Consider the following 15,691-nt stretch of genomic DNA (forward strand, 5'->3'; position numbering starts at 1 on the left):
TAAACAATATGAGGTATATATATTGGTATATAACCGTTAGCATATGCTACAAACGTATGCTACAAATGAATGTAACATTTTGATTATTCTTAAATACCAATTTGAATTCTATGTTATATTTTTAGTGCAATATTATACTATTTACAGCATTAGTTTAAATCGCTTTAATTTATGTCCTTATTATAGGGAACACAATTACGAAAATGAAACCATTGTGGCGCCATCTCTCGACGAGTTGCGGTAAGTGACCACATCGTCTCAACATCTAACATATAAAATACTAGCTGACCCGGCAAACTTTGTACCGCCATAAAATCTATTTATCAAATATATTTCATATAAAATATAGCCTATGTTACTCGTGGATAATGTAGCTTTCGAATAGTGAAAGAATTTTTAAAATCGGTCTAGTACTTTTTGAGCCTATTCATTACAATCAAACAAACATACAAAGTTTCCCTCTTTATAATATTAGTATAGACGAGTTCCAAACCATACAAATGTACTCTGTGAGCATGCTTTTAATTGCCATTGTTCTATCCCTACTTCTGAAACAATCCATAATAGCCTTTGTATTTCACAACCAGTGTAAGTGATTTGGGTTACGTGCCGGTAATTTTGCATTATATAAAAATAATAACAATTGAGCAATAAAGATGTAACATTTTTTGTAAGATTGTTGTAAAAAATAATTAACTTTCAGTACAACTAATGTGGTCACTGGTCACTGTGGTAAATGGTCATTGCCGCCCTTTAACATATGTAACCAATTTCATAGGACAGAATTTCTATATTATATGATACAATTGTGCGCGTTATTTTCAAGATACAAATAAAATTAATACTTATCCTCACCCCTCGACCCAAGTACTGCAGTATTTTGCGTTTACCATACTGTATTAATGCGCGGAAGGTAGCGGGGTTCGATTCTCAGCTAAAATCCACGTTTGTTCATAAAATCCATGAAAAGAAATATTTGTGTGGGGCTACAAGGATAGAGAGAAGAATATTTATTTAAAACAATAAAAAGTCCCTTACTTAGTAAGATTACAAAATATTTATTTTGCTTTGTCATATTTAGTATATCAGGTACTTTGTTAAGGTATTTTACAGTATCTTAACAGTACAAATGAGTCATATTTCAGAAACAGAAGCATTTAGTAAATAATTATTCATCGATAGAGCACACCAGAGCAGGTGATAGGCGTATTCGAACAATAAAGACGAAGTATTTCAATGACTGGTATAGTTATCAAGCAAATTAACGCCAACCGAGCTTATAAACCTTACATGACCGGCCCGAAGTGAGTTATCATCGTTCTGCTAATTGTATACGCTCACTTCTTTTATCGTGCCCATTTCTTGCGATAAGATTACGGGAGTCATATGGCGCGCCGGAGCGCCATCTTGGATGCTTTTCGTGTTGTAAATATTCATCCAAATACATAAAAATAGTAATTGTCCTTACTAAAACAAAAGTGATGGTGTGCTCATATACTTATGAGGTTTTGATCCGAAATGCGAGATATCCGCTCGGTCGCCGTCATGCATAACATAAGGCCGCTGGAATTCATCCCACATAGAAGCAGATCGTCCTCTTGGTCTTCGTGGAGACGACAAAATGAACTGCCCAGAGAACCACGCCTGTCCCTGCAATATCAGGTACTTCTATCGCACCGATTTATTTTTCAGGTCGTTAAATTTGGCGTTTTAATTGCGTCGTAACGATGTAGGTAATTTGACATTTAGACATGCACGTATTATGATTACGTTATATCAGAGCATATTTTGATCTTCATGCACTATTTTAAAATTTAAATGTGTTCTCTATATTTATCGTAACTCGCATCGCCGAAGGTATTTAATAGACACTGAAAGAATAAATACCTTATAATGTATGAATCACGAGAATTAAATGATATTAAACAATAAACACAGGTAAATAGATAATGTTTATGTTGCTCTTGCGGTTGTGGTCGTGGGTAGGTGACATGACGTGTAGTGTAGAACTTCCGGGTTCCAATCGAGATGTGGGGATGTAGATCATGGAAACCTCACAGTCTTATCAATATTGGTTTTTAAAAGTAGGTCATTGCCTCTTATCTTTCTTTTATGATTTATTCCAACTTCAAATGTGAAAACTCCATTTAATATTCAACCACTACCACTATTATAGTTTTACCGGTAGTTCCGGTTTCCATTTGTGGGGTAGCAATGTTTGTAGCGCAGTCTGTTTTTGGGCTAGGCTATTACTACCGAGAAAGTAATTTATTCCTATATGAACCGTGGTTTCCGGGCTTGAAACTAAACCAAAGGACTAGTCATACAAATTACTCTGGGGTAAGTAATACTACGTAGGTAGTTATTATTATGTTAAATATTTAAAAAGTAATATGTAGATGTATATAATACAGCAGAGTAACATCTATGTGTAAAGAAGTGATGTTAGAAATGGAAAAAAATGGAATTTCGACCTGGACGACTGAAATGAAATAGTTCTGTAGGTTGTAGGCCATGTCTTAACTCAGTCTAGAGTCGAAATCCTTCGGGAACGAAATCTGTTAACTTACTTAAACACTAATAAGTAGTCTGATTGTGGCGGTGCTCTCATTCGCGTTCTTTGCACTGATGCTAGCAGTGATTTTATTGCAAGGTCAATCCAATTTAGTCCTCCTATCCTGCGTCCAAATATACATAAACGCATTTGGGATTGATTTCCAGTCACATCCAGTTAAGTTTAGAGCTCCAGTGTGATAAATGAGTATGAACATGTGTAAGAGAATTAATATAATGTGAAAAGTGTTGGTCAACATGTCAAAATTTCTAGAAATCTACAATTTTGTATTAGATATTGCCTTTCCTGACCTTGATCAGACTACGTCCTCCTTTTTATTTTAAAGGAATATGTTGATGTGGAACTTTTAATTTTTATATTGCATCAAACACACATCAAATTATTAGCAAAATACATTTCAAACAGCATTTCAATAGACTTTTCAACAGGTACGGTTAACTGACCGTCTTTATGTTGTCACTAATCAGTGCAAATCTAATAATCTAATGCTAGGAGCTAACGGTATTTATAATAAAACAGTTATTGTTAATAATTGTTAAAATAGCATAGTTTGAATAAATGGTTGTTTACCATAAATGCGGCCTTAACACAATCATTAGTCAAATATAGCCTATCAAGGGCTTAATTGCCCTTGATAGGCTATTTTTGTGCCCTTAGCCAGGCTAAAACATGAATTACGGCGCGATCAGTCATAAGATAATTATGAACTTTTCACCTATTTGTTAGCTTATAGTATATCTACAAATTATTAGATATTCTTATGCGAATCTTCATATTTAGGTGCGTTAATTTATTTTAGAGTTAGAGGCTGCTTGAATGATAAGATGCTTAAGATTCAAACAATACTGATCAATGAATATGAAGGCTAAGTAACCGCTACTATCATGGCCTTATTTATACGAGTAGTCTGCATCAAAGAACATGTACGGTTCAATGTAATTCGTCTTATAGTGTCACTAATTCACTATGCCTTCGTAATAAACTGTACTGTAGGTACATAAAGTAGAGATTCTCTATTATGCCCTAAAACTACACCATATTCTGTGGTCAATGATGATTCACCAATCGTAGCAAAAAAGTGTAAAAAGTTATAAATAATTACATTTTATTATCATTCTAATGATAACATCGATTATCCTACATCTTTATGTATTATCTTACGCTGATTGTTCACGTTGACAGAGTGTTCACGATTACAATATTTAACTACTTTTTAAATTATTGATGTACAAAGCCAAGGACTCAGATTGCAAAAACGAATTTATATTTATTATGCCATTTAACCCCTTTTGACCCCATTGTATTGTGGTGAAGTCAGAGTTACATTGTCAAATTATTTAATGATACTGAAGCTTAAAAATATATCTAATAGTTGTAAGTATGTTCTAGTAAGTAGTAAGTGAAACTTGCGAATTTAATCGCAAGTTTCACTTTTGATATAAGACTATCACTTAGAAAAACTGCAATATTTTGATTTGCATAACTTTACTTAAGGCAAAACAAAGAAATGCGTAAAACGAAGAGTAATGCGTAAAAAAGTTTCAATGACAGTTTGTCAAAGTTGTCAATGCGATGTGTCACTTTGTCTTTCTGTCACACAGTGCAGTGGATAGTTCAATGATATTTTAGTTTTTTATTTGTGTGTTTCTTCAATTGTAGTGTTTAGAACAGTTTTGGTGTGTAGATTTTTAGTTGTACAGCGTAGTAGGCAACCGTTTCTAATGTGGACTAAGTGTAGTTTCGGAAACGTAGTGGAATATCGCCTAGCTAACGTGTCAATATAAGTTATTCTGACCGATGGACCAAAAAAAGAATCACCAATTGTTTGTTATTGCGTTTAAATATTAGTGTAATTTCACATGGGTGATGGCTTGGCAGTCGGATTCACGTGTAAGTTGACTTTGGTATCGAATAAAAAAAATAAAAAACAAACATCATCGGCTGTACGTAAACATGTCCTTGTGATCGGTTCAACATTTAAATATTCTCTATTTGAATAGACATCGATATGAATAAATTTCGCATTTCCGTATTCCTAACAGATAACAAATATCATGTATGCAAATGTGTTAGAAAAATGTTTTATATGTAACTAATTTTCTAGTACTTAGACTTAGTTACTATACGAAGTTTTGCTTCTATTAGACTGCTTATGGATCATTTGTGTCAGTAAGTGTGTAAATGTAATAATAAGAATAATAGATAGCCTAGTTGTTATAAACAGTCAAGTAAATTGGAAGGCTTGAGGTTGGAATTATGATCTTGTGAGGAAACCTGAAAGTTCTCAAAACATTCTCAATGCTGTGTCAGGTCTACCTATTTTCACTTGCCTAGCAGCAGCCTAATTAGGGTGCAGCCTAATTGTCTCTCTCTCCCAGGTGACCGGTCCCCATCAGTGGGATTGTTTTGGGTGGATGACTATCAGTTCAAGAATTATTGCAATTTGTTAGTTGTTTTACAATTTTTAAAAGGCATTATGATGAGAGTGATGCAATTGAGTTATATCTTAATCTTATACACTGTTAATAAAAAATGACTATATAAAGACACCTACACAATCTAAAGATGTTATCATTGGCAATTGTTAAATTTACTACTAATAACAGCAGCGCTGTGTTCTGGTTTAATGGTGACATACTTTTCCGAGGCATTCTGCTTAGTCCTCAGGGGTAGTGGTGCATCTGTGGCTGACCTCAGGTAGCAATCTAATCCTATCTGGGTTTCATGGCTGACGTCCATGGGCGATGGTAGCCATTTACCATCAGATGGACTGCATGCTCATTGGCTACTCCTAATTTATAAAAAAGAAAATTGGGATCCTTAAGGCTGGTAAAGAGTAAAGTACTTTCTATGTATGTCAATTCTCATTGTTTTAGACGTTAATTCTTATCTGTACTAATTTACTACAGCAGGAGAGGTTTACCTAGATAAGGTGTTATTGGAACAAATTGCATAATACTTACAGGGGAAATAACCTAAAATATGAACTAAAGATGACTATATTATATATATAAAACTATATACAGCTCTTGAAACAAAATATTAAGCTTATATCCTGTGTTTTGGAGTTATGAACATTTTAGTAATGAAAAAACTGTATTTACCAATCTGCATTAAATCAGAATGGTTGAGCATGTACCAGGTGTCTTCAGTTGTGGGGAGTCCAGTAGTGGGGTCTACCTTCACAGTTTCGAAAAATTTCAGCACCTCACGTCTTTGTTTGTAAACTGATTACTGAGAAGTGTATATTAAAAACAATTGAAACATTTATTTATAACACAAAAATGTTATTAACCTTACTACCTTAGATTATTTATATATCCAATGGTGATAATAGGTGATAGTAGGTTGTATTTTTTTTGATCAAAAAACATTGGACAACCTATCCAGCTTATCATAAAATTGTTTCTTCAAATATTGTATGAAAAAAAGGCAGCATCTCTCTTACTTTTTCTATAAGACATGTGTGGGACACTCATACAAGCCATTTTGCATTACATTTTTAATTGAAACAATTTATTAATTATTGAGTGGTGCTGTGTAACAGTTCTATTACTGTAGATATTTTTGGAAATTGTATAGTTTGTGCATATGATATGGTGACTCACACTCTCTCTCAGTTCTAAGAAATTTCAATTGCTATGTGATGAGTCTTACTAGATCACTACTCATTGATTCAATTTGGTAATCAAGTTGGTATCAGATATTATTTTCATTACCTAATTACCTATTAATAAACTTAAATAGAATTTAAATAATTGCAAACAACGTTTACAAACTATCCTTATAGAATAGATAGGCAATTGTTCTTCCTATTATCATAAACATGATTTATTTAATACAACATATTTTGACCAGTTTTTCTACATACTTCCTGTGGATTGATTTTGGAATATTTGCAAGAAATATAATATAACTTATATAACCCCATTCAATCTATACATTACATATGGAATTTGTAAATTTCTACTTTACATTGAATTAGATATACAGATGTTTATATGGTTAGTTTATTTTTCTATCTTGTTTTTAGGGAACTAGATTTTCAAATATGGCAAGACATATATACAGTATATGTATTGTGATATTTGAAAATCTAGTTATGCGATTATCAATTGTAGATTCAAATTAATTTATTTCCGGAATTAAAAAAAACATTATATATATTTACCCAATATATTACTTATATAATAATTGTACAGATATTTATTCCTATATATTACAACCTTAAATGACTCATGTTTATAAAAAAAGTTTATTACACCATATATTTTTATGTCAATTATTAGTATTGCATAGAATTTTCCTGTTATTATAATGGTAATCAACTTTATCAGTAGCAATGTAACTGAATGGAATAATAATTAAAGAAATTAACACTAATCGTAAAATAAAAACTAAATATTTTGTTTTAAGTACATTTACAAGGTTTTTCATTATGGAGAAGACGCAGTGAAAGAAACTCCACAAACATATTTAAAAAAAAAAATTTTAAACAATGGCAACTTATGCTAATATACCATGTGAGGCTGGAGCTATTTCTACATAATTTTATCAGTTAAACACTTGTTTTTCAATACGTTTTTTTACCAAAGTTTGTTGTATTAGATGACTAAACTTTCTGGGAGATTCTTCACTTAAATGATGTGTTAAAATATTAGCCTGGATTTTCATTTAAATTTTCGAGATTTTGACTCCTGTACCTACTGTTTGGTTATGGATGAAATTTTCACACTATTAAATTGTAGGTGACATATAGTCCATCTAATTTTTTGCAGCTTCTAAAGAGGGTAATATTTTTCGACCATATGAATCTCTCATGCTGTATTGTTGGATTTGTCAAAACTTTTGCGAGTGACAGGCTTTTTTAACTAGTCAGGTTTTTGTCTTTATTATACAATTATGCTTATTATATAAGGGTTATAATAAAGAAGCATGACAAGTTCTGCTGTTCTAGTATTCAATGCAAGAAAAATATTCATAGAAACTAGTGTTTATTGTGATTGCTGTTTTGTTTTCAGACTGATGAGAACAGCTTCCTGCTACGTTTGAAGATAGTGGGGGCCTACTCATTGGCTAAGAAGGATATATTTGGTGCAAGGTCAGTGAAATCCCTAAGGCTAATCGCTCAATGACAACTGTCGTGTGAACGATAGTAGCGTAGGCTTGCTTAAACTACTGAGCAGTCGCTTAATCTCCTGCCGGTCGACTGCCGTCCTAATTGTTAATTTAGTAATGGAAGAGTGTTACATGTTAATTTTGTTTATTTAAATCTGTCAACCGTCTCCTTAACTATGTAATTGAGAAAGCAAAAGCAAAGTCAGTGGCGGTATAAGGTTGTCGTAGGCCCGAGGCGAAAAGTTGAATGGGGCATCCAATGTAAAAAAATCGCCTGCGATTCGGTGACTTTTTTTTGGCCGACTTGATACCCATTTCATAGCAACTGTGTTTGGAGGCCCTTCACGATAGGGGGCCCGGGGCGGACCGCCCCCCCCCCCCCCCCCCCCTAAGCCGCTAGAGGCTACAGTACAATGTTTCAACGATGGGACTATTTTATAGGTGCTGCTTCATATAATCGTATAAAAATGTACGTTAAAAATCATGCTAAGTGAATAAACAGTAATTTCAACTAATGATTCATTAATTGTTAAAGGATAAGCATTGCGGAAACTTATCAATTAATTTAAATGTGTAATTTTACGTCAACGACGGTTGGAGTGTGTCATTAAAGAATTCATGAATGATCAAAATTGGTAATTTTTTTCTATAGGTTTATTTTAATGAGAAACTCAGCCACACTCTGCTTTATGGAAGGGCAAAATGTACCCTCTGAACGTTTTGATCCTGGCAGCCGCCACTCAGGTCCAACGCCTAGCTTTAGACATTCAGATATTTTAACATAAGGTGAAGGTGGTAAAACCCTTTATGGGTTGACTCCGGCGGCACCACCGCCACACCTATTCCTGCCTCATAACAGCAGTGTTAAACGTTAAAGCTGCTGTGTTGTGGTTTGAAGGGTGTGATAAGACCTGACGGAGACATACTTTTCCGAGGCGTTCCAGCTTAGTCCTCAGGGGTAGCGGCGCATCTGTGGCCGACCTTAGGTAGGAATATCTAATCCTATCTGGGGTTGATTACAGATGTCCTTGGGCGGCAGTAGCCACTTACTTATTATAAAAAAAAACAATTTCTCTTACGTAATATACGAATTTGTTTTTTAAATGTACATGTTTTGGTTTTGTTATGTTATGTTTTACCTATGTTTTTGAAATTTTTCAGTGATCCCTATGTGCGTGTGGAGCTCCAAAAGGTCGACGGAGATGTTATTGTTGAGACATTTCTTACGAAAACCAAGAAAAAGGTAAGTGTACAAAAGGCAATACAATATTTTTTGGATAGCTTACGGCGGATTCTATTATGATCTATGTATTAGTAGTGATTGTGCTTCATATTATTGGTCCACTTTGTTAACCTTATACAGTCGACAATGAGGTATCTGATGCATTCCAAATTTAACATTTCAATCTAATGATGCACTTGTTAAATTCAAATTTTCAGACGGTTTTAAGAGCTTACAACGCTACGTTTGCTACTTGAATGAGTAAATGATTATGTATCATTCATTCCATCTGAATCCAACCCTGAAGAAATATCTGGGTACTTAAAAGACCACCATTCAAACAAAAGTAAGGATTCGTCTGAATGGAGTAGATCATCTGTTTGAAGGGCAATATAATATTGCAGAGCTAACGATGTTAGGACTTTCTTAGTTCAATCAATTTGTTAGATGACCACAGGGGTTCCGACCCCGGCTCTTTTAACATGACCATACCACTTATTCTTCAGTCAGTTTACATTAAGTTGACTGTATTTATTACTTCCTTACACAAAAACCTTTGAACAAGGTTTTTTTTTTTATATACTGGTACTAATATATTAATTCCCTATACTACGTATATCAATTTTCGGATATTGTTACACGATTGACTTAACGAATTTAAGAGGTCGTGAGTAGGCGAAGCGGTCGAGGTCGCCAAGCACACTATGCACATTAACCGTGTTAAACGCGCGTTTTTTAATGTATTTTTACATCAATCAAATGTATATTATAAATCCGTTATCGCTTCGTCTGAAAGCCATTAATATTTAGATTGAGAAAATTAATAGTACTATTTAAAAATGATTTGTATTAATTGTTTGTTGGTGTTTCAATTAGATAGTGATTCAAAATGAGAGTATATTGCCCCACGATTCATTTCTGATAAACATACTTAAGCCTTAATTTTGTTGTGAAAAATATAAGAAAAGCAGTTATTTTTCATCACTTTTTATTACAAAGAGTTATTTATATAGTAGAAGCATGGCGGTTATAACGTTTAGTGGCTATAGTGACATTTAAAAAAATTAAATCATAAATTTGTTATTGGTTTGTAATGTTGCTATTGTAAAAATGCAGTACGATTTTTTTCTTATTTTGGATCAAGTACCGGTAATGAAAATAAAACTCCTCATGTGAAAATGCATTGAGATTCAGGTATGTGCCAATATTAGACGGTTAGAGTTTTAAAGGAATTTTCATATAAAAATATTTCATCATCATCATCATCATCATCAACCCATTACTGTCCCACTTCTGGGCACGGGTCTCCTCTCAGAATGAGAAGGATTAGGCCGTAGTCCACCGCGCTGGTCAAGTGCGTATTGGTAGAATTCACATACCTTTAAGATTTTTTTTTATAAATCTCTCAGGTATGCAGGTTTCCTCACGATGTTTTCCTTCACCGTTTGAGCAAGTGATAATTAATTTCTAATACGTACATAAATTTGAAAATCAGAGGTGTATGAAAATATTTAGTAGATTATTATTAGGAATTTACGATAATGTTGATATAGTGTTATCATATATTAATTGTTTTCAGACATTGAATCCGGTATGGAATCAGGAGTTTGTATTTAGGGTGAGTACCATTTTATTATATTGTATTGTAATAATAACATAATAATATAAACACATTTTCAAAATAAAGGCCAACCAATATAAGATGCGCTAGGAATTTAAGAATCATTAATATGAATTGAAGCCTTACTTTGGTTAGGGGCTACACCATCTTATAGGTGTCTGAAATTTATTCTAAATGGAAGAACTTTATATCATACCTAATAAGGATAAACTATGTAATTATGCAGAAAAATAAAAATATATTTATTAAAATCAACTTAGAGTTGATTACAGAGATTCATAGCTGATAGATACCACTTGCCATCAGGCGTACTGCAAGCACTCTTACTCTTCACTTACCTAAAAAATTGCAATACAATCAGTTAAATATGGTGATCCCCAGGTGAAGCCCCAAGAGCAGAAGCTCCTAATCCAGGTGTTCGATGAGAACCGCCTCACCCGGGACGACTTCCTGGGCATGGTGGAGATCCCCCTGGCCACCGCGCCCTCGGAGACGGCGGCGAGCGCCCGCCCCGCCAACACTAAGTACCCATTGCGCCCCCGAAGGTCTGTGTAAGTAGTTGTGCTGCATGCGGTGGTTCTTTTTTCGATTTTCCGTTTCTCTTTGCTGGCAGCTGTACTGCAACGCAACGCACTCTGGTATTGTTTTTCGTTTTTTTAACGCTAGGTGTCGCTTTTTTTGGAAGGTTGCCGTGGGGAATGATTTTTATGGGACGCGTGATTTTTTTTCTTTTTTTTTGTGGATGATAAATGACAGTATATATAATACAAGTGTATTTTTTATTATTGGGTATTTTTTGGAATAATTAACGGATTACAATTTTATTTATATCTAAGAGTGGGTGTTTATTATGGAAGTTGTTAATAATTGTTATCTTTAATTAATTACGGGCCTTTGATTTTATAAACTTTTGCATAATATTTTTTCATTAATATTTGGAAATAAAAAGTAAAATGCAGTAAAAGTAACATTACTGTTTCAAATATAAAATTAAAAAATAAGGCAAAGGATTGTAAAGTTTAAAATATATTTGTTCAAACTTTGATTTGAGATATTGTCACTTTTGCACTTTTATTTTAAAGTATTTGATGGCTTGATGTTTTTTAAAAGTAGGCATTGCTATTTTTGTATTTCGAAAATATAAATTTTGAATTTTAATATTATATATTTTTTATGTATATTTAATTTTGTTTTTCAAAACAGGTAAGGCGCATGGTTGGCGTGTTGTGTATATTCATATCGTAAATATGTATAGTATGGATGATTTAGCTGATCGCATTGTAGAAATATCTTTTAAGATAAGAAACGGATTGGCTCTAATTTTTAGTATTAGCATGTCAGTGATTCGCTCGACCAGAACATTAGATATGATTCTTAAAAATAAATTACTACAGGTTGACCATAATTGGTGTTTTTTTTTCATTTACACAGTAAATTGACATTTATGATGACTATTAAATCAAATGGAAATGTTCATTAATGTCGTTTGCAAAAGTCATTACATTATCAATAAGTGATTTGTGTAGCAATTGGGCAAAGGTTGGGTTTTCAGATTCGAAGTGTCCATATATCCCGCATTGAATGAATGCGGATTCGTAGAATTTGTTTGAAAAAATAATCAGAACTTGTAGTTAGAGTGTCAGGTTACATTTTGAAATTCAGACTCCTAGAAGGTCGCTATAAATATCACAGTAGAAACCATCGTTTTTGCCCCAGTTATGAAATTCTTAGTAAATCATTCTTGAATTTTTTTTTTAATTAAAGATTTGTCACGTTATGTGATCATACGAGTATGTCATCACTTGTTAATAACTAGGGTTTATAATAATCGGTCACTCAGTGTACATTAGCTGTTTTGTACCTTTACTGTGTGTTTAAGAGTTGTACCCGACCCATACGTTGTACGTCCATAACGTACGTATGCGTCCATAACATAACGACTGTATTGTTTTAATAAAAAATCCATCTTTTGTATATTTCAACACACGTTCCCGTATCACATTATTTAATTACAAATAAATACGTTTTCATTAAGAAGTCCATCCTACATTTCAACGCCCGTTTAAAACAACTATACATATATTTTTTATAATGTTTTTGTTATTCCAGCGCGCGTTCCCGTGTCCGCGGGCACATCGAGGTGTATCACGCGCTAGTGGGGCGAGTGGGCGAGTCTACGGCCACGCCCACTCCCGACGACTGGGAGCTGGTGGAGCCCGCGCCGCAGGTCGGCACTGTACCACCGGTCAGTACACAAAAGTGTTTTTTTTTATTATATAGGAACATAGATAAGTATAGTTATCTCACCGCCTTGCAATTGAAGGAAGCCATTAAATGGCTTGAACGGCTGACAATTCTGTTAGCCATTTAATGGTTGTCGTGGTGTAATTTACGCGGAACAATGCCGACATGCGCAGTTAAGTGTTGCAAAAACACGAAATCACACGAAATCCAAGAAAAAGTGCGGAGAAATATTGTGTCATTCGTAAATGATCTAAAAACTACATTTTTTTTTCAATATTTTTCAAACACGAAAATGGATGACAATTTCAATTGTCAAAACTGGTTACATTTTCTTGTTAAGAGTGAGTAACCTTTACTAATCTATGTATAGGAGTAGCAGACAAGCATGTTGTCCACCTGATGGTAAGTGGCTACTGCCGCCCATGGACATCTGTAATCAACCCCAGATAGGATTAGATATTCCTACCTGAGGTCGACCACAGATTCGTCGCTACCCCTGAGGACTAAGCTGGAACGCCGTAGAAAACTATGTCTTTCTTACCATCTCTTACCACACCCTTAAAACCAGAACTTATGAGGCAGAAGTAGTTAGTATACAAATCAAATCATTTATTTGTATCAATATAGGTAAATACAGGTAAATACCTATCCACAAGTATTATATAGGTGGTAGGAATCTCTAGGCACCATTTTCACACCTATTTTTGCCTAATAATAGCAGTGTTGAGGGCTGCTGTGTTCGATGGTAGGACTCCGGAGGTACCACCGCCACCACCACACCTATTTCTATAGATATTTATGAGACGTTCTAACTTAGTCGTCAAGGTAGCAACGCATCTATGGCTGGCGTCTGTTTTGTATGCAGTTGGTCACACATGTAACTTGGCGAAACTATATACCTTTACTGTTATTTTATGTCTTACCCATGTTTTTGCAAATAAATATATTTGAATTTGAATGTATGTGGGCGGCAGTGGTCACTTAATACCAAGCGGACTTCCAGCTCGTTTGCTACTTCATCAAAAAATAATACGTACTGTGCAAAATTAATATTCAATGTCATTCATAAAATTTGCAATGCCAACTCATCAAGCAAAAAAAGGAAAATTAGTAATATTATATATTTTCAATTTCATATTATTTCATTATAAATGATCTTCATGAAATTAAGTATTTCTCTATTAAATCATCTAATAGGTCCCATAGAAGTATATGATGGGATATAAAATGACTAACCTGGTTTAACACTAGATGTTGTTTTTTGCGTATAAAGAAAAATAAGGGTAGAATCACATTATGATGAATCCATTATGAAAGTATATTTCTGCCTTAACAACTGCTCTAATTAGTAGCCAATTTTTTTTATCTACGGATAGATACACAAAAATATATAATAACAATGGCATACAGGTCAGTTTGTGTTGGCTAGGTGTCGAGCACGGTCCCGTCGTTCGTGGGTCACGACGACTGGGAGCTGGTCGAGGTCGAGGCCTGGCCGCATTGCGTAGGTTTTCATTTTTATTTTTTGCTTACACTTTTATATTTCTTTGGAATACCATGGCGTCGTCGCCAAGAACGTAGCGATATGATTCATAGGAGCTGGCGACTTCCATATGAATCTTGGCTACGCTGCCGGTAACGTTGTCATGGTGTTTCGACGAGATGAAGCATTTTAATTTTTTTTATTGTCGAGTTATATTGATTAGTAATTGATAATAACGAACAGTTATTGAATTATGGATAACTGTTTACAAAATATATATATATACATGATTTTATTTACATATTATCGCATGAAAATTACTTTTCATATGTTATGTTAACTATTATGTATTTCATAATACACTGCTTTTTAATTAGGGTAATAATAAATGAATAGAAATGAGTATTATACACCTTCAAATGAGGATTCCTTATGTCAGGGATAGGACTCATGTATGCCAGGGAAACCAGTTAGGTCATTATCATCATCAATTTCATCAAATTGTAAATTATTTAATTTATTCAAGATTCGAAGGGAACTTCTACATCATAGTTTTGATAAAATATTACTCTTGTTCTCATCTGGATGGTGTTGGTCTTACATATAAATTGATTTGCTTCAATCAAGCCTTTATAAGCAATAATATATCTGTGATGATAAGATAGATTCCATTTGGAGTTGTTTGTGGATCTTAATGAGCAACAGTGACTTAACATTAAATTTCAAAGGTGCTAGAACCCTCTGTGTTTCAGCTCCGGCGGCACCACTGCCACACTTATTCTTTGCTTAATAACAGCAGTGTTAAGCGCTGTTGTGTTTTGGTTTGATGGGTGTGGTAAGAGAGACATACTTTCCGAGGCATTCCAGCTTAGTCCTCAGGGGTAGCGGCGCATCTGTGGCCGGCCTCAGCTAGTAATCTCATCTTACCTGGGGTTGATTGCAGATGTCCATGGGCGGCAGTGGCCACCTACCATCAGGTGGACTGCATGCTCGTCTGTTACTATTCAATCCAGCGTTTATAAGCAGTATTATATTGTGACTAATGTTGTAAACTCCATTTGTAGCTGGCTACGGATCTTTATGGGCGACACTGGTATAACATCAAAGGATTTCTTGACTCAAGTTGTCTATTAAAAAATTACGATATTAAATATCTATATAAGGTGCTACAATCCTCTATGGTTGAACTCAGGCGGCATCACCGCAACACCTATTTCCGTCTATTAGCAGCAGTTTAAAGCGCTGTTAATAGACAGAAATGCTGTGTGATGTTTTGAAGGGTGTGGTAAGGGAGACATTCTTTTCAGAGGCATTCCAACTTAGTCCTCAGGTGAAGCGGCACATCTGAGGTCGGTCGGATGGGAATTTGGTCTTATTAGAAGGTTGATTGCAGATGTCCATGGACGGCAGTAGCTACTTACCATCAGA

At 34.4% G+C, this 15,691-nt stretch overlaps 1 protein-coding gene across 3 annotated transcripts in view; it reads left to right on the forward strand.

Moving 5' to 3' along the window:
* The first annotated feature begins 4,156 nt into the window (after window positions 1-4,156).
* The window catches only part of Nedd4 (E3 ubiquitin-protein ligase Nedd4), a 33,860-nt gene continuing 22,325 nt past the window's right edge, over window positions 4,157-15,691 (forward strand). For 2 of the 3 annotated variants that reach the window (XM_073086932.1, XM_073086934.1), the window contains exons 1-6: window positions 4,157-4,465; window positions 7,597-7,676; window positions 8,855-8,936; window positions 10,495-10,533; window positions 10,918-11,087; window positions 12,646-12,781. In XM_073086932.1, coding sequence (XP_072943033.1) covers window positions 4,442-4,465; window positions 7,597-7,676; window positions 8,855-8,936; window positions 10,495-10,533; window positions 10,918-11,087; window positions 12,646-12,781 — 531 coding nt within the window. In that variant the 5' untranslated portion in view covers window positions 4,157-4,441. The remainder of the gene's footprint in view (window positions 4,466-7,596; window positions 7,677-8,854; window positions 8,937-10,494; window positions 10,534-10,917; window positions 11,088-12,645; window positions 12,782-15,691) is intronic. The other variant, XM_073086933.1, reaches the window with a different exon arrangement.

The sequence above is a fragment of the Epargyreus clarus genome, unplaced genomic scaffold (assembly GCF_041222505.1).
Source record: "Epargyreus clarus isolate Ecla_fem2 unplaced genomic scaffold, WU_Ecla_fem_2.2 ptg000024l, whole genome shotgun sequence".
NCBI classification, from domain to species: Eukaryota; Metazoa; Arthropoda; class Insecta; order Lepidoptera; family Hesperiidae; genus Epargyreus; species Epargyreus clarus.